Here is an 18,615-nt window from a genome sequence, read left to right on the forward strand (position 1 = left end):
GATCTGTGTCATCTGTGGTTGGTATCCTAGCGGTGGGAGCATTTACACCATTCAATAAACACAAGTTGGGCACCTACTGTATCCAGCCCTGCATTGGTCAGGTGGCCCCGGAAAGGCCTTTGGGGAGGGGAGTACAGAGGGAAGGGGCTCATTAGGGGCTGCTGTCTGTGAGACTGGGTTCTGAGATGGCCCTAAACCTGGAGGAAAGGTGGTGTCAGAAGGGAAATGAGAAGGGGCCTTGGTGACAACTTTGTGGCCATCTCTGGGTCCCACATATTTCAGGGAGTGAGTGCTGAATGATTTCATGAGCCAAGGTGGGGTTCAGCTCAGAGCAGTGACTGCAGACAAGCTGCCTGGAGCCCAGAGAACGGGGACTCCAGAGTCCCTTGAGCTGGGCGTGTGATGAGGCTGGTGGCCAGGGCAGAGGTAGAGTATAGTTAAAACATTCAGCAAACACCTCCCATATAACTCCCTGGTACCAGGCTCTGCACTGGGTGGTACAGTCATGGTCCCTGCCTTCAAGACTTGGAGTTTATTTTCAGGGCCAAGAGGGAGGAGGGTGGGAAAGGTATTCTAGGCAGAGAGAACAGTGTGGGGAAAAGCGTGAAGGTGTGAAAGAGACTGAGGTTTTCTCAGAATGAGGAGGATCTTAGTATGGCTTAGTATGAGAGATACCCATAGATTAGGGGAGAGAGGTGAGTGGGACCAGACTGAGGGGCCTCAAATGTCGTGGTAGGGAAGGGGGAGACAGACACAGGCTGGTAGGGAAGGTGGGGAGACAGACACAGGCTGGTGGGGATGGGGATGTAGACCCAAATCATTGGGCAACAAGCATGAGTGGGGGATATCCTGGCAGAGGAGCACTGAGACCAGCCATAAAATGGGAAGAAGCCTAGGCAGGGAAATCTGGGGACAGAGAGAAGGTCAAGATCTTTGAGGTGTGTTCCCTGCTCCCCCTCACTCCGAAGACCCCCACATGGAGAGGCTAACCCATCTCCCCAGAGCAGGTCCTGCCCCAACTTGGTCCATCCTGCCCCACAAAACTCCCTAGTGATGAGTCATTTGGTGGCCAGATTGAATAACCTCAAAAAGGATTTGGGGCTATCTTTTCAGCTGAGAGCTAGCTGTCTGAGTAAGGTGGGCACTACCCTCCTCACAAACACCTCAGGATTTATGGAGGCACCAGATCAGGGCCTGCAGACTCAGGGTGAGTAGGACAGTGGTGGCAGGAGCTGGACAAGACAGGGTACTTCGTGAGGCCAGAAGGGCCCCTGGGAAGAGCAGGAGAGTATCCACCTCTGGCCTGGGCAAGTCTCTAGTCCGAGAGAAGAGACCCAGCCTCAGTCTGGATAAATCTGAAGTCAGAGGATAGAGACATGGCTCTGGCTTCAATCAACAATAGTCTGAGGAGGATTAGAGTCCTCCCCTCAGGGAGCCCCAAGTCTGAGGGGGAAGCTGGCCCAGCTGCCTGTGCAGGGAACAGCCCCAGTAGAGGGGAGTGATGGTTAGCTACTGCGTCTCTGAGTGGGCTTCCTGGAGAAATGGAAGTAAGGAGAAACAGGGAGAAATCCATTGTCCACTGCCTCTCCAGTGACCTCTGCCCTCTGCCCCAGGTTCACGGACCAGGATGAGCATGTGATCCAGCACTGCTTCCACTACACTAGCACGGTGCTCACCAGCACCCTGGCCTTCCAGAAAGAGCAAAAGCTCAAGTGTGAGTGCCAGGTGAGTGACCTTCTAGGAGCCACTCTGGGGAAGGGGTCGCCCAGCTCTCAGCCCCAGAGCATCATCCATAAGGGAAAAGCCCATGTCTTTCTAGACCCATGGCAGGAAGGTTACCTAGTGCCCTGGAGGCTTCTTAAAGAGGGATGTCGGTGGGTCCTCAGGACAGCGCTGCTGGCTGCAGGCACTGTATGTGACCGTCCTCTAGTGTTCAACTTGGGTACTACAGCAACATCTGGGCAGCTAGAGCAGTGGTGAATGAGCATCTGAGATTCAAGATTACTGTGCACCTTCACTGGGGCTATACTTCCACTCCTTCACTTGGTAGCCAAATGATATAACTAGACTGTGCCAGTCCCCAGCCTGTCCAGAGAGCCCTAAAGGGGGCATGAGAAGACCCTGGAGCTGTTGGAAGCAGGGGGATGGAAGGTGTGACCTCTGCAATGTGAACCCCTATGATTTTCATCTCCTCCATTCCAGGCTCTTCTCCAAGTGGCAAAGAACCTCTTCACTCACCTGGGTGAGTGAACTGGCCTCCATGCCTGGCTGTGGGTGGGAGCGGGGACTGGCATTTTGGGGAAGAGAGGTGGCAGGGCTTGGCCTCGGCATTCTAGCCTGGTCTCACCAATGCCCTCCATACTTCTCCCTCCCACAGATGATGTCTCTGTCCTGCTCCAGGAGATCATCACAGAGGCCAGAAACCTCAGCAATGCTGAGATGTAAGTCAGTCTACCCCAGGGTAAGGTGAGAGAGGCCCCAGTCCTGGGTCCTCATCCCCTTCCTTCTTCGCTTCTTTTTTCCCCTCCACTGCCTTCTTGCGGGACCCTATCATGTTTTGTGTGATCCTTTATTTCATGCCTGTGACCCTCACTAATAACGTTCAATGATAGCAGGGGCAGGGCTCACTTTGTTGGCCCTGGGTCCCCAGCTCCTAACACAGTGCCTGGCACATAGTAGGCACTACAAGAAAAAAAATCATTGGGATTAACTAATGTCTGGAGTCAGCCAGCCCTCAGGAGGGTCTCTCATAACGGATAGCACCTTTCAGGCTTCAGAAATCTAGGCTTTGCCTAAAGTCGTGAGAAGTGGGGGTGGTGGGAGAGGGCTGTCAGGGTCCTGTGGACCGTGGCTGTCTCCCCACAGCTGCTCCGTGTTCCTGCTGGATCAGAATGAGCTGGTGGCCAAGGTGTTCGACGGGGGCGTGGTGGATGACGAGGTGAGGCACGGGCGCGCGGAGGGAGTGTGTGGCCGTAGTCCTGGGGGCCGGGAGTCCACAAGGCGCCCAAGGAGGAGGAAGCGGGACAGTCCATGGTCCGTTCTGTGGCCGGCCGCTGACTTCCTCTCTACTCCATCACTGCCCTGGTAGAGCTACGAGATCCGCATCCCGGCTGACCAGGGCATTGCGGGCCACGTGGCAACCACCGGCCAGATCCTGAACATCCCGGACGCGTACGCGCATCCGCTTTTCTACCGTGGTGTGGACGACAGCACCGGCTTCCGCACGCGCAACATCCTCTGCTTTCCCATCAAGAACGAGAACCAGGGTGCGAGCTCCGGGCAGCTCCGGGAAGTGGGGCGGGCTCGGGCGGGGGCGGGGCCTGAGCAGGATGGGGCGGAGCCGAGCGGAGGGTCGGCGACCCTTCCCCACCGCCTTAGCGTCCGGAAGCAGAAAGGACAGGACGGGACTACCCTGGCTGGGACGTCCCTTGAGGACACCCTGGGAGGGCGGACGCCGCCGGACACATCCAGCAGCCGGTCCTAGCCCCTCTCCGGCCCCCAGAGGTCATCGGTGTGGCCGAGCTGGTGAACAAGATTAACGGACCATGGTTCAGCAAGTTCGACGAGGACTTGGCAACCGCCTTCTCCATCTACTGTGGCATCAGCATAGCCCATGTGAGTGGGGAAAGGGCAGGGTCGGTGCAGGACCCTCTGTTCACCTTCACATTGGCTGTGTCCAGACGGGCACTGTGAGTCTGAGCTCTGTTGCTCGGTTGCTGTGCAGCCTTCAGTTCCTGCTGGTCACCTCTAGCCTCAGATTCCCATCTGAAAATTGGGGATACTATTTCCTATCTTGCCAAGTTAGCCTCCTGGGATCAGGGGGAAACCCCAATTGTCATTAATACCCACCCTCTTTGCCAAGCAGCCTCAACCCAAGCCCCTGATCAGCTTCTTTTTGGGAAATGTTGGGTCTCATTGTCCAGAGTTGGCTCTGAGCCAGGAATCCAACCACTAGGTTCCTGAGGCTAACCCATTCCTTGCATCTCTGTCTCTGCTGTGGGACTCAGGCTCCATGACTGAAGACTGGGGCAGGCTCAGGAGGGGGTGCAAAGTGCCGGATCAAATGCTGAGAGGACCTGGGGAGGAGGGGCAAGGGGGGAAGGTATGGGTGAAAGTCGGAGGGGTGTCCCTACTCTGGCTGGAGCTTGAAAGCTTGAACTAGAGCCAGCATGGGATAGGAACGGGGCGGGGGGGGGGGGGCGCTATATGATCCTTTTGTCCCAGTCCTGGGCATTCTGAGATTTCATAGCCACCTAGTTTGAGCCCCACCTTTCCCTCTCTCTCCTAGTCCCTCCTATACAAGAAAGTGAATGAGGCCCAGTATCGCAGCCACCTAGCCAATGAGATGATGATGTACCACATGAAGGTGAGGCCTGCACGGAGCTTCTGTCCTTCTTCTCAGGATCCCAGGGTCCCCTGCAGCCCACCTATTTCTTCCCTGCCTCCCAGTTCCTCGGGGGCCCAGGACCAGCCTGGGTTTTCTGATCACCCTTTCCTGAAGATAAGAAGATAGATTCAAAGCAATGCCTGGCCTCCTGCTCTCCTCTGGGGCAGCCTCTTCCAAGCAGTTTCCGGTTCAGCTCCAAGGCTGGCAGCAGGACCCATCCCGGGGAGGAATTTGGTTTGGCCAGGTGTTCCCCATATCCGGTGATGACTCCCACCTTGAGAATTACTGAAGGCTAGGAAGCTTACTCAGGGCCCTTCCCACAGCTCGCCTACATTCAGTGGTCATGCACGCCTCCATAGTCTGCTGATAATCTGTCTCATTCCCAGACCCTGTTTCAGAAAAGCTGTCCTGGGCTTTAGTTTAGAGTGTGTGGTGGTCATTTTCCTCTTTCCTGTGTCCAAACCAAAAGGTCCCAGACTCTGTGGATAGGGTCAAAGCTGTGATAGGAAGGATTAAGGTTAGACTCTGGGATGTTACCCCTGAAAGAAAGAATCCTCAAGTTACTGTCTATGAAAGGCTGGCATTGTTTGCTGGTGTCCCGAAGTGGTGTTTCTCTGTCTTTGCTGAGGACAGGCTGTCACAGACGAGGGGTGTCACAGGCGAGGAGGCACAGTAGATGGGCTGTACCACAGTGGTCTCCTGCCAGTGATACCCCATGGATTGGAGTATCCATGCCCTGCCGTGGGTGCATTCTGGGCCAGGGCGCTCCCTCCCACTGTGGGATTTTGAGGGTGAGGACACTGGATGGGGGTGGAGGCCATCTTCTAATACTCTGGTTGCTCCCCTCTAGGTCTCTGATGATGAATACACCAAACTTCTCCATGATGGGATCCAGCCTGTGGCTGCCATTGACTCCAACTTTGCCAGTTTCACCTATACCCCTCGCTCTCTGCCCGAGGATGACACTTCCATGGTGAGCTGTCCCTCCCCCCATTTGACTGCATAGGTGGAGGGTGTACAGCCAGAGATTTAAGTTAGATGTGGATAGGAACTTCCTGGCAAGACAGAGTCATCACCAAAGGCTAGAGAGCCTCCCTCAGAGATGGAGTGGGCATGTGGTCTGCCGGTGTGGGCCACAGGGCCTGCCCAGGGCTCGTGGCTGGACTGGGTGATCGCCAAGGGCTGCTCCAGAACCCACAATGCCTGGGGCACGTGGCCTCAGGGTTGGCGCCTCCCTCCCTAGCTTTCTAAGATTTTGTGTGAGTTTGGTTCCAAGAGTTCTTCGGTCCCCTGTTTCTAAAAGTTCATGGATCCGAGAATGCTTGTCTCTACCGTTTTATGGTTCTCCAGTTCAGATCTAAAGTTCTAAGATTCCAAAAGTTTGGAAGCTTCAAGAAGGGGCAAGGCAGGGGACCCATTTTGAAACGGACAGTCCCTCTGAATCCTCCCTTCTACTCTCTCCAGGCCATCCTGAGCATGCTGCAGGACATGAATTTCATCAATAACTACAAAATTGACTGCCCAACTCTGGCCCGGTGTGTGCCCCAGCCCTCCCCTCCACGTGCAGGCAGCCCTGGTCTTTGCCTCCCTCTGTCCTCTACTCTCACATCCATTGCCCCAGCATTCTGGGAAGGGGTCTCTGTGGACGACTAGGAGTGGCCCAGTCTGTGGGAGTGGAGAGGATCCGTGAGTGAGAGGCAATTCACAGACACTGGGACCATGAGTAAAGGGAAGGAATGGGGCAAGGTACAGCCTGAAGGGCTTGCTGGAAGAGGAGAGCCTGAGGCCCCTCTGCTGCCCTCTCCCCTCCGCCAGGTTCTGTTTGATGGTGAAGAAGGGCTACCGGGATCCCCCCTACCACAACTGGATGCATGCCTTTTCTGTCTCCCACTTCTGCTACCTGCTCTACAAGAATCTGGAGCTTACCAACTACCTCGAGTGAGTGTCTGCACTGACCCCCAAGTCTGGCAGCTGTTACAGTCCCCTGCTTTGGGATAGGGGAGGCACCTAAGGATGACAGGCACTTTACATACACCACCTCCCACGATCCTCTTAACGGTTCTGAGGAAGGCTACATTGCCCCATTTTCCAGGTGGGACTTGCTCACAGTCACATGTCCCATACTCATGGAGCAGTGAGCCTGTCAAACTCCAAACCAGGGCTGCTTTCCCAGAAGGGGACCCGGGTGTCCCCGGCTCCTGTCTGGTGGCTCCTGGACATCTCATGCAGCCATTCTTCCTCTGGATGTGTGGAAGGGGCCTGATCTCCCTCTCCCCTCTGCCTCCCAACCAGGGACATCGAGATCTTCGCCTTGTTTATTTCCTGCATGTGTCATGACCTGGACCACAGAGGCACAAACAATTCCTTCCAGGTGGCCTCGGTAAGATTCTGCCCTCCTCAGAGTGGGCACCCTCCTCAGGGCATCTGGGAGTCTCATTCCTCCAGCCTGAGGAGAGATGGGAGCTCGTGGGACCGGGAGCCGGTTTGGAGATGGGAGGAGGCTCTCCAAGGCTTTGCCTGGGCTCTGAGATGGGGGAATGGTGAGGGCAGGGAGGACAGGGCAATGCCTAGCCTAATATGGCAGGCACTTGCATCTGGATGTAAGGAGTAATGGAGATTTCCCGGGATTTTCCAGAAATCTGTGCTGGCTGCTCTCTACAGCTCCGAGGGCTCTGTCATGGAGGTACCACCATTCTGCCCAATATCCCTGTGCCCATCATCCTCTTAAGGCTGATGACTTACATAGTTAGACCATGACCCAGCTCCTCCTGTTCCCAAGCCGTGCTCTCCAGACAGGCTGTGAGAGCTGTAGCCATACCCCAGGGCATGTCGGGCTCATTTTGCTGGATGGGCTCGGAGGGGTGCAGGTGTGGATGGGGATGTGGGTCAGCCTGAAGGTCCTGCCCGAGCCCAGGTTTGCACAGGGAGAACTTGTATTTAGCATGTCTCTCTTGGCATATCTGGGAACACCCTGTTCCACCCCCACTCCACCAGGCCTGGGATGGCTCCACCTCCCGTCACACCCAGTTTTGCCTTAGGTTGTTTGAATTGTGTCTGCCCACCCCAGGATGGGAGCCTCTTGGGGCAGGGACAAAATCTGAGATCTCTCTGAATTCCTTGCACTTGGCATGGGGTCTGGCACAGAATAGGAGCCAAACCTGGGACAAGGTCACCTTGCCCCCTGCTGCCCCCTACAACATCCCTCTGGAGACTGCCCCTGCTTGCATACCCCTGGGAGATGAGGGGCTCACTCCCTCCCACGAGGCCTTGTGGCAGCCCCACTTCTGCCCTCTGCGTTCTGTGCTCAGCCTGCTCCTTCTCTCAATGACAGCCCTTCAGCATCTGGAGACAGGAGCCTTGCCCTCACCTCATCACTGCCTTTCTTTGTCAGCAAACAAATGTTTGCTGCATGAATTAGTGTCTAGGACTCCAATGGATCATTTCAGAATCATTCCGGTTTGAGAAGTCCTCAGAGCTTGCCTTGTCATGTCCCTTCATGTGACAGCTGAGGGATCTGAAGCTCAGAGCCTGCGAGGACTTGCCCGGGGTCACACAGAGGGCTGAAACAGAACCCAGAAAGGGAACTAGGACCCCCGACTCCCCATTTCTGCCTGCTCTGCTCACCTTGGGGGCTGGGGCTGCACCGGTCCTGCTCCCTCTCTTGGCATCAGTGGTCAGCAGAGCCCCCGGCCCCAGCTGGGCCCCCATCATTCCTCTCCCCACAGAGGCACCACTTCGCTCAGGCCATCGCCATCCTCAACACCCATGGTTGCAACATCTTTGACCACTTCTCCCGGAAGGTGATGGGGCCAGGGTTGGGGGTGAGGGAGTGGGAGCCCAGAGCTGGCCTGAGGCAGGAGAAGGAGCCGAGGGAGTGGGTGGGGGCGTCTGGCAGGAGGCCCTGACATCTCCTCGCTCCCCTGCCCACCCTGGCCCAGGACTATCAGCGTATGCTGGACCTGATGCGGGACATCATCTTGGCCACCGATCTGGCCCACCACCTCCGCATCTTCAAGGACCTCCAGAAGATGGCCGAAGGTGCCTGTCTTTAACCCCAGACCTTGGGGTTGGGAAAGGACCACCAAGAGGGGGATGTGCTGAGAGAGACCTACTCTTTCCAGCATCAACCCACCAAACCCAGGCAGATGCAGCACCGACCCTTCGGCTCCCACCCAGGGTGCCAAATTTCATGGACCACATAGGTGGGCCCTGGGGACCTTGCCCTCAGAGAGAGGGGGTGGGGCCTCCTCTCCCTGACCACACGCTCTCCCCAACAGTGGGTTATGACCGAACGAACAAGCAACACCATAGCCTCCTCCTCTGCCTCCTTATGACCTCCTGTGACCTCTCTGACCAGACCAAGGGCTGGAAGACTACGAGGAAGATCGCAGTAAGTGTTGCCCCTCCCTGGGAGGGTGCAGGCTGCACAGCCTGCCAAGTTCTGTGTGGCTCCTGCATCTTGCTCACCCTCTCTGTGCTGAGCTCAGCCTGGCTATATTTTGGGGAGACAGAAACCTAGACCACCTCAGGGTGACAGATGGGGAGATTAGAAAGGGGCATGGACTCACCAGGGGTCACACAGCAAGTCAGTGGCTGGCGGAAGGTGGGCCAGAACCCAGCCACTCCTCCCGATCTGGGCCAACCCCCTGTCAAACTGGGGATGGTGCGGACAGACCCTGAAGGAGGGCTGAGGGATGCCTCAGTTTGCCAGTTTGGGAATGGGCTGTAGAGGAGCTCAGGTGGACGGATTCCACACACAAGTTGTGATGAGAGTGTTGGCCTTTCAGGAGCTGATCTACAAAGAGTTCTTCTCCCAGGGAGACTTGGTAAGTGGGGAGTGACTGCTGGTGTCAGGTTGTGGGGAGAGGGATCCTGGGCTGGGGCCGGGAGGGGCTGGGTTAGCTTCATCCTGGTACCTGATGGAGGGAGGAGGGGACCAGGCCTGATGACTCAACTGCCCGCAGGAGAAAGCCATGGGCAACAGACCGATGGAGATGATGGACCGGGAGAAGGCCTACATCCCTGAGCTGCAGATCAGCTTTATGGAGCATATCGCGATGCCTATTTACAAGTGAGAGAGCTCAGGGGGTCTGCTGGGGGTAGGGGGGACAGGGCTGGCTGTGGCAGTCACAGCAGATGCAGGTGCTATCTCCTGTGGGCCCATAAACGGGCCCTTCGCTTCATGTTCTCCTTGAGCGTCCAGTCCTATGCCTCACACTCTCGTGGAAGTTCTTCCTGTGGTAGAGCCCTAATCCTTCTTGCTACTCACAGTCTGATTTGTGACCCTGTCCATGTCCGTTTGTACCCCCAGGCTGCTGCAGGACCTGTTCCCCAAGGCGGCAGAGCTATATGAACGTGTGGCCTCTAACCGTGAGCACTGGACCAAAGTGTCTCACAAATTCACCATCCGCGGCCTCCCGAGCAACAACTCGCTGGACTTCCTGGATGAGGAGTACGAGGTGCCTCAGCTGGATGGCACTGGGGCCCCTGTCAATGGCTGTTTCAGCCTTGATGCTGAGTGAGCCCCCCCCCCCCAGGACCCTTCCCTGCCCAGGCCTCCTCTCACAGCCCCCCGCTGGCCTGGCCGGGTGCCCTGGGACCAGAGCCACGGGTCCTAGGTTCTAGACCAGGACTTACCATGTGACCCTGAGCAAGTACCGACCTTTCTGGGCCTCAGCTTTCCTGTCTGTGTAATGGAAGCAAGACTTCCAGCCTCACCAAGATTTTGTCATTTGTCCTCTGAGAGCACAGGGGTGACTGATGAGCAGCGAGCCCTGCTCTGCACTTCTGACCACATCTTGGCAAATCCTCCCCAGCCACTCCTCTGAGGCAGCCTGGATGGTCTCTCCTGGGCCCCATTCCTGCCCCATTAGATCTGTGCCCTCTTCCCTCTCCAGGGTCCTCATGCAAGGAGAGGGTGGGACATCTGAATGAGCAGAGAATAGATCTTAAAAACAGTCATTAGCTCTGCTGGACAACTAGAAATAGCCACAGGGCCACTGAAGGTGCCCCTTAGGATCGCCACATACTTATGGTGGGCACTGGGACCTGGGGAGCTGCCAGAGGGGCAGCTCAGTGCTCTGGGCAGAGGGGGGTCAGGGAGAAAGCAGGATAGGAATGGTGGGCAGGAAGGATCCCAGGGCTGGAAGACAGGCTCCAATTGAGTCAATGATTCTCCTGGCTGTGTGACCCTGGGCAAGTGATTTCCCCTATCTAGGTGAGACAGGAGAATGGGACAATCTGTTTTCTAAGACGCCTTTTAGATCAAAGTCCTCATGGCTCTCTGGAGTCCCAGGAGAAGCCATGGAATGTCCCTGCCACCCTAGGGCAAAGAGCCAACCCTGAGTCCTTCAGTGGCCCCCTGAGTGTCCCCCCCCCCCACTTAGTCCAAGCCCCTTCCCCATTCCTGCAGCCAGAGAGGGCTGCCTCAGCCCTGACAGGGCCAACTGGCAGGGCTCCTATCTTCTTCAAGGCCATATCTACCCGTGCCCTGGGGCTTGGGAGACCCCCCATAGGGCCGGGCTTCTTGGGTCAGCCCGGCTGCCGGCATCTCCCTTCTCTGTTTTGTTCTGTATGTGTTGTGGGGTGGGGGGAGGGGGGCCACCTGCCTTACCTATTCTGAGTTGCCTTTAGAGAGATGCGTTTTTCTAGGATTCTGTGCAACTGTTGTATATGGTCCCGTGGGCTGACCGCTTTGTACATGAGAATAAATCTATTTCTTTCTACCAACCCTCCCCCTTGGGGCTATTTCCAGATATTGTACTTGGGGATGAGGGGAACAGAACTGGGGTAGGCAAATGCCCTTTAGAACTCCTTGGCTACTGGAGCCTCCAGCCGTTGTGTCTAGCCCCTCTTACAGGAGAGTCACAGACCTCCTGTGCCAGACTGTAGGGGCTTAGAGATATGGTGGCAGATGAGGAGACCTGGGCATGGAGCAGTGAGAGGGCATGTTGGCTGGCAGAGATTGTGGACTAGAAAGAAAAGAATTGAGGGGCTGAAGCAAACAAGGAGGCTGCCTGGAGGAGGCAGCCTAGAGCTCCTCCTAAACCCTCTGTCTTCTAGCTTGCTGGTCATGAATACCCATATAGCCAGGGCCTGGGCCTCTGAACCCCCTCCTTTCTTCCCTATCTGTGTCCCCATAAATCGTCCTCTGAGTCTGACTCTACACCAGATGCAACCCTGGGTTGTGTCTGTGGAGTTAGTTCCCTACTCTTCTGGTTGTGAGAGTGTTTGCCTCTGCACAGATAGAGAGGGGCAGACCCCAGATTGGACCATAAGGAGGATCTGACAGGCAAAAGTCTCTAGACCCACCCCCTCTCTCGCCTACATCCACCCCCCATTTCCTCTCCCTGTTCATCTCTTCGAGATCAGTAACGGTTGATATATTAAGGGCTGAACACTGGGATTTCCTTTCCTCGGAGATGGAGGAAAGAAGGACTGGGAGAAGATGATTGGGGCCATCCTGTGACACCTACAATGTCCCAGGTGCCAGCCTTTGGGACCACAGAGCCTATCTGTCTCTTGCTCCACAACTTGTCACTGTTTGGTATCTGCTCTTCTGGGCCATGGTCTCCAGGCAGCTAGCCTTCCCTTAAGAACTTGGGGTCCAGTCCCCTCCCTTGCCCAGCCCCTGCTTTGGGTTCCCCCTGTGTGTCTCTGTCCTCTCACAGCACAGGACCCAGGCTGACCAGTGGACGCCCAGGTAGAGGCAGGTCAGTTCCTGATAGGGTCCAAGGCTGACAAGGGACGGACAGGGGACAGCTCTTGTAATGGTGTGCAGCTAACACCAGCATTGGTGTGGGTTGACATAGGTGGTCCTCTGCCTGTGACCACCCCCCCTACCCCCCCCCCCCGCCGCCCACTTCAAATGTGTGTCTCTCTTCTACCAGCCCTTGAACAAAGGAGGAGCACAGACAGCCTGTGTGCACGCTTCAGGGACCTCACTCCCCTTCCCTGCATCTGTTGTCTGTCCCCAGCTCAACCCACACTTGAGGACATTTAATCCCACTTGAGGCCCTTGTGTGACACATCCTTTCTCACCACCTGAGTGGACAGCTCACAAGTCTTTCCTCGTGCATGCAAGACCCTATGCCAAGACCACATTAGCCAAGAGCTAATTGTGCTTGTCCCTGGTCTGGAGAGTCTAACAGCCTGGTCAGGAAGATCTGGTCATGGGACCTGACAACCCCATGGGATGCTTGGCCATGGGGCTCCAGGCAGGATTATAACCCTGAGAAGAAAAGTAGTGAGGTTTGGGAGATGAACAGGTATTGTTTTCCTGTGGGCAGAAGGGGCCAAGCACTCCTGGTGGAAGGAACTGCTCATTAAAGGCACAGAAAAGGGGAGTGACCAGCACACAGGGAATGAAGAGACAGAGGGAAGTACAGCCAGACCAAGGAGAGCCTCGAATGCCAGGCTGTGAAGTTTGGCTTTACTCTGTGAGCAGTTGGGGGGGCAGCGAACGTTTTCAGTAGGAGAGTGACTTGGACATGCATTTTAGAAAGATCCTGCTGGAAAGTAGAGAAAGGACTGCAGGGTTGAGGTTGGGCAGGGATCATTCTAGAGCTGATGCTCTGTGCCCTGGGCTGGCTGAGGGAGGGAGGGATTCAAGACTTCATGGAGGTGAGGACAGAGGGAGGACTAGGGGGTGGAATGTGGGTCCCTGCGGTCCCATGAACAGCCCTAGGTGGCTGCTCATTGCTACTCTAACCTGCAACCAGGTGTGGGGTGGAGCCCCTAGCAGGAGATGAACTCCTTGGGAAGAAGGAAGGAATAGCAGTTTGGGGCTGCCAGGGGAGGGGAAGGTCGGAGGAGGGGCGGGAGAATGAATGGGAAGACAGGAGGGGGTCTGCACAGAGTCAAAAGGAAGGTCCCACCTGATCTGAGAACACTAGGCTTAGCCCCATGGCTTCTTGTAGCTGCCCAGCCCTTCCAACTTAATGATTTCATTTTACATAAAACTTTCCAATGATTCTTTGGAGTAAATTCCATTATTTCATTCTGTAGCCAAGTAGCTTGAAATTCACAGAAGTTAAGTAATCCGCAAGCTTGAGATGTGAGCCCTGCCTACCTGAATCCCTCCAATGGCTCTTTCTCTGGGAGAGAGGAAAGAGATTCAGGGGGTCAGAGTCTGTGTCTCTGCAGGAGTGTGGTGGGGGGTAGGAGTGGTGAGCAAGTGGGTTGGAGCCCCCAAGAAGGATCTGAGATCAGTTCTATGTAGCTGTGTTGTGGAAGTGGGAGGGGCAAGAGAAAAGAGGTGAAGTGGTTGGTGGCCTATAGTGCAGCTCATGGTCACCAGATGGCGCTCGATCCTTACTCTCCTCACCTCCCCAGAGGTCTAAGAAGGGTGTGGGGGAGGGGGCGGGGGGGCTCCTCTCCTTCCCACCCACTCATATACGCCCCTTTCATACTTACAGAGACACCTTCTCACACACAGACAGGCACACACAGACCCACACGCTCATTCTCCTACAGGCAGACACACTCTTCAGTCTACACGGTCTACACTGACTGTACACAGTCTACACTGGGTACACTGTACAGACTTCATAGGGAAAATGGGAAATGTTTCTTAGGGGCCTCCAAACCCCTTTAGCTGTTCACTGAACAGGACAGAGGCCTGCCAGTCTTACCTTAGTGAGATCCCACGTCTCCTGGAGGTGTCTATTAAGTGGCCCCCCTCTGCGGAAGGATCCCTGGGAAGACAGTACCAGCTTTGTGATCAGGAATAGGTGGAACTCCTCCTCTGGGCGTAAAATAACTGGGAGACAGCACTGCCACGCTTGGTCCTGTGCTGTTGAAGCTGGAAAGTCAGAGCAGGAGCTAGCTGGAATGTGCAGGGGCCTCAGGAGGAGGCTGGGCTCCAGGGTCTTGATACGTGGATGGGGGGTACCGGGACAGGAGGTGAGGTCACTGCAGATAGGCCAGGAAAGCAGGCTGGGTGGTGGGGAGGCGCAGGGGATGTGCCCAAGGCCTCAGCCCTCCCTCACTGCTCAGCTTCCCAGAGCTCAGTCCACTTGAGACTGTGGGGCCTGGAGGTGGGGAGCACAAGCAAGCCAAGGATGCCATGAGGTGGCCCAACAGCGTAGGGACATGCTGCGCGCGGACTGCAGGGAGATGCTGTTTTCTTAGCCTCAGCTGCAGTCTCCTGGAAGGAGCCCTGAGCAGGGAGGTGAAGGGGTTAGAGGCCTGAGCAGGAGCTGGGCCCCAGGGCAGTGGGGCAAGCCGTGTGTCCAAGGCTAGACTCTGGACAGTGCCTGGAAGAGAAGGGAGAGTGGGTCAACGGGAGAATGAGAGGAGGGAGGGGGAGGCAGCGGCATGGTTGGTTTGGGGAGGATCAAGAACGTGAGGGGAAGCCTCCTATCTGACAGAAATTCGCACTGCTATGTTCTCTCTCCTGAAACACAAAGCAAGAGTTCTCACCACACACCACATCCCTCCTGGACTTCCTCTTCTCTCATGGCAGGATGAGCACTCGGATTCTTCCTCTCTGGTCTCGGTTTTCCTGTCTACAAAATGGGATGATGAGGCCCCTCTGGAGGCCTTCAGGAGGGTGTGCTGGGAGGGAAGCCCACTCTACTTCTAAGGAGCTGTGTGTGAATGAAATCTGCATATAGATGCTGTGGCCAGACTGTTCTCTGAGGGCTTACAAGGATGGGTTCGAATTGGAAGCAGAATACACCATCCGGTGTGAAGATTGGTGAGACAGGTGTGAAAATGGGAGGTGCTGCCATTCCTGCCAAGATGGCTGCCACTCTCCATTCCCAAGTCATCACTGGAGAAACTGCAGAACTGAGTGAGGAATGTGGGAATTCTGGGAACTAACAAAATAGCCTGGGATGCAGTGGGGTGGATAAGTTGGGGAGAGATAAAAGAAGCTGGATTGGAGGAAAGCACTTGCCTCACCCCATGTTGCCTTAGACGGTCAACCGTTGCCTGTCCCCTCACCTCTGCACAAACCCCTGGTGCTTCTTTATCCCCTTTTGGCAATGGCTGGAGGAAAAGAACAATCTCTTAATTGGGAGGTTCTCCCAAGGATGGGTGGGAATTATTGTCCCCTTTATAGACAAGGGAAACTGAGGCTCAGAAACTCAGCTGGCAGCAACTTCCCTCAGGGCAAAAGTTGCTCATAGAGCATCCCTGGGGTCAGATGAGGAAACCCAGAAAGGACAGGGCCCTCTAAGATCATATGATACAGAGGCCAAACAGGGATGGGTTGGGTACCAGCTCCCATTTCCTGGCCCGAGGTTCTCTCCCCATCCCAGGGAGGGTAGGCTTCACATAGGCCCCACCCTGCAGGCATGGCCCTGGTGAGCTGGTTTGTCTCTCCCACATCACAGTGCCCCTGCATCTGCCTGGTGCTGGGGTCAGAGAGGGGAGAGGCAGGTCAGAGCAATAGGCACTCTTTTATCTCCACATCTGCTTCTGAACATCAATCTGGCTCTCAGCTGAGACTCTGCAGGCAGTGTGTGCCCTTTAGGGGCATGTGGTTTCTTTCCCCCTTTAGACTGGGCGCCCCTCAATGGCAGGAAGAGATCTGCCCTGACTCTGGCTCGGTTCACGGTAGGTGCTCAAAGCAGGAATGTTGACTGATGGAAAGTGACAGAATCAGGGCTCCAGTGTGTGCATTGATCACAACTCAATTGAACACTTGAGGGACACCCTCTGAAAATCTTCAGAATTCTCTCTCTATGCAGCTCTTTCATCTCTGGCACTCTGCCCTGTAAACTCTAGCCAACTGGGTCTTTTCAGATTCCCAACTCCATCCACTCAACTCAGGGAGACTTCCAGGCTTCACCGGGGATTCCTCCTCCCTGCACGGTGGCCTGGAAACTCTCTCTAGGCTGTCAGCCGGGCAATTGTAAAGCTTGCCACAATTTTCCTTTCTCTTAGGATCCCATTCCTTGCCTAGTAGTACCCAACCTCTTGAAAACTTTACATCATACATTTTGTCCATTTTGTTGTTGTTATTTCAAGGAGGTGGGTAAATCTAGCCTTTATGACTCCATCTTGGATGGGAGTACAAATCTATTGACTTTTATTGAAGTTTAGTACTGCATGTATGAATGTTGATAGTCATTTGGATATTAATATTTTGGCTATTAAGAACAATGTTTCCCTGGACATTCTTGTGTATGTATATATTGTGAATATCCCATCTTATGAATATATTTGTTTATCTGTTTCTACTGTTGACATATGGTATATGATCTGGAACCCTTGCTTTCTTCCTGAAAACACCCTTTTAGTGTCTCCTTTTGCGCAGGTCTGCTGCTGCTGAATTCTTCTGGCTTGTACTAGTTTGAGGATATCTGTTTCTCCTTCATTCTTTTAGGATGTTTTTGAAGCTGTTGAATTCTAGGTTAGGAAGTATTTTCTCTGAGCATCTTGGAGATGATTCTCTTTTGACTTCCATTGGTTCTGATGAGAAGTCAGCTATTGGTCTTGTTATTACTCCTTTGAAAGTAGTGGAATGCATCTCTGTGGCTGCTGTTAAGATTTTCTCTTAGTTTTTGATTTTCAGCAGTTTTATCACAATGTGCTTATTATGTATGTCTTTCTCTGTATTTATCCTGCTTGAGATTTCTAATGCATCTTGAATCCGTGTGATTTTCCCTTTCCTCAATTCAGTCTTCATCAAATCTAGATAAGTGCATTTATCTTTGGGACAAGTAGTTCCCAAAGCATGCTAAAGAAGTATTCTACAAAATTTTGCTGAAATCCTGTGATAACAAGAGAGAAATAGTGATGCAGATATGGAGGAAATTATTTTATATCAACCGCTAGGTTCTTATCCTTGGGGTCCACACTCATACCCCTCCTCAGGAGAGAAGACTCACCAGTGGCTGTCTCTCTCCTTAGCTCCTGATCTATAAGCAAGGATCCATCCCTGACCAGATATCCCTACCTAGAATCAAGGCTTTCCACTTTCTGCCTAGTGGCTGGTGAGAAGGACAGACTTTCTGTCTTTCTCCCTGGTTTAATTTCGCCCCTGATCAACACTTATGTTTTAATGCAAAACACTTCAGTATTTCATTGTTTAGAACTTCTCCATATCAGAACAGAATTGCCTACGTGACAATCAGTAGATCCCTGAGTGCAGAGTTCTAGCCTAATGAACTAAACGGTAGCCAGCAGCAGCCAGGATTCCCCTTCCCTGGTGGATTTCTCACTTTCTAACTCCTGTATGAGTTAGGCAGGCATCAGGGAGCTACCTTCACACTGTGTCTCTATCTCTACCACCTCATTTGCTGTTTCAGTGGAGAATTCAGTGGTGAATTGAAGTGGAAGCACCTTTGTACCTGGTCTGGGTTACCATCCTCACCAATCTTCGCACCCAGGCAAACCCTCTGTGACATGGCCCAGTTCACTGGTCCACATATCTTTCCTGAACCCCAGATACAAACATCCAATTGCCTGACCCCTTCTAGATTGCCTTCCTGTGGCATAGAGGCTGGAAAACATTTCCCACATTCCACTACAGCTCGAATTCCATTAAGAAGATGTCCTTGTGGGGCACCTGGGTGGCTCAGTCAGTTAAGCGTCTGACTCTTGATTTTGGCTCAGGTCATGATCTCATGGTTTGTGGGATCAAGCCCCACGTCAGGCTCTGAACTGACGATGTGGAGCCTGGTTGGGATTCTCTCTCTCTCCCTCTCTCCCTGCCCTTCCCCCTCTCGTGCCCTCTCTCTCTCTCTCTCTCAAAATAAATAAATGAACATTAAAAAAAGAGAGAAAAAGTCCTTAAAAAAATAAGATGTCCTTGATAAGACACAGAGGTAGAAGTACAGAATGGACATTGATGACTGCATGCAGTTAGACAGAATCACCTGAAAAGCATCTGTGATGGAGGTGCCCATGGAGGGGTTTCTAATAGGCAGCCATTCACACAGGTGCTAAGCAACAGGTGGCAGCATGGTGATGTTTCCACTTGAAAACGGGTTGGGCGTTTTGGCTGGCCCTGACCTTCAGCTGTGTAGCACTGAGCCCGATTCTCTTCTCCTTCTACTTAAGCGTAGATTACGGTGTGTACAACTAAGAATCTCAACTGATAGCGTTCTCTCAAAGCATTGATCCCATTGGTTTTAATTGCCTGTCTCCCCCAATAAAACATGATCCCCTTGAAGGGAGAGACTAAGTCTGGCTTATTTCTCTATCCTTAGTACCCAACATAGAGCCTAAGACAGAGTAGGCCCTCAGCAAAAATGCTTAAATGAAAAGTGAGTCGT

General features: G+C 54.0%; 1 protein-coding gene across 3 annotated transcripts in view; it reads left to right on the forward strand.

The window, feature by feature from the left end:
* The window catches only part of PDE2A (phosphodiesterase 2A), a 98,729-nt gene extending 87,608 nt beyond the window's left edge, over positions 1 to 11,121 (forward strand). For all 3 annotated transcript variants that reach the window (XM_042905350.1, XM_042905349.1, XM_042905351.1), the window contains 18 exons: positions 1,614 to 1,725; positions 2,203 to 2,242; positions 2,378 to 2,441; positions 2,866 to 2,938; positions 3,089 to 3,266; positions 3,503 to 3,615; positions 4,289 to 4,366; positions 5,238 to 5,360; positions 5,852 to 5,922; positions 6,203 to 6,325; positions 6,680 to 6,767; positions 7,023 to 7,070; positions 8,113 to 8,187; positions 8,326 to 8,425; positions 8,665 to 8,777; positions 9,175 to 9,213; positions 9,352 to 9,458; positions 9,699 to 11,121. In XM_042905350.1, coding sequence (XP_042761284.1) covers positions 1,614 to 1,725; positions 2,203 to 2,242; positions 2,378 to 2,441; positions 2,866 to 2,938; positions 3,089 to 3,266; positions 3,503 to 3,615; positions 4,289 to 4,366; positions 5,238 to 5,360; positions 5,852 to 5,922; positions 6,203 to 6,325; positions 6,680 to 6,767; positions 7,023 to 7,070; positions 8,113 to 8,187; positions 8,326 to 8,425; positions 8,665 to 8,777; positions 9,175 to 9,213; positions 9,352 to 9,458; positions 9,699 to 9,909 — 1,756 coding nt within the window. In that variant the 3' untranslated portion in view covers positions 9,910 to 11,121. The remainder of the gene's footprint in view (positions 1 to 1,613; positions 1,726 to 2,202; positions 2,243 to 2,377; positions 2,442 to 2,865; positions 2,939 to 3,088; positions 3,267 to 3,502; positions 3,616 to 4,288; positions 4,367 to 5,237; positions 5,361 to 5,851; positions 5,923 to 6,202; positions 6,326 to 6,679; positions 6,768 to 7,022; positions 7,071 to 8,112; positions 8,188 to 8,325; positions 8,426 to 8,664; positions 8,778 to 9,174; positions 9,214 to 9,351; positions 9,459 to 9,698) is intronic.
* The last annotated feature ends 7,494 nt before the right edge of the window (positions 11,122 to 18,615 follow it).

Source organism: Panthera leo, chromosome D1 (assembly GCF_018350215.1).
Source record: "Panthera leo isolate Ple1 chromosome D1, P.leo_Ple1_pat1.1, whole genome shotgun sequence".
NCBI classification, from domain to species: Eukaryota; Metazoa; Chordata; class Mammalia; order Carnivora; family Felidae; genus Panthera; species Panthera leo.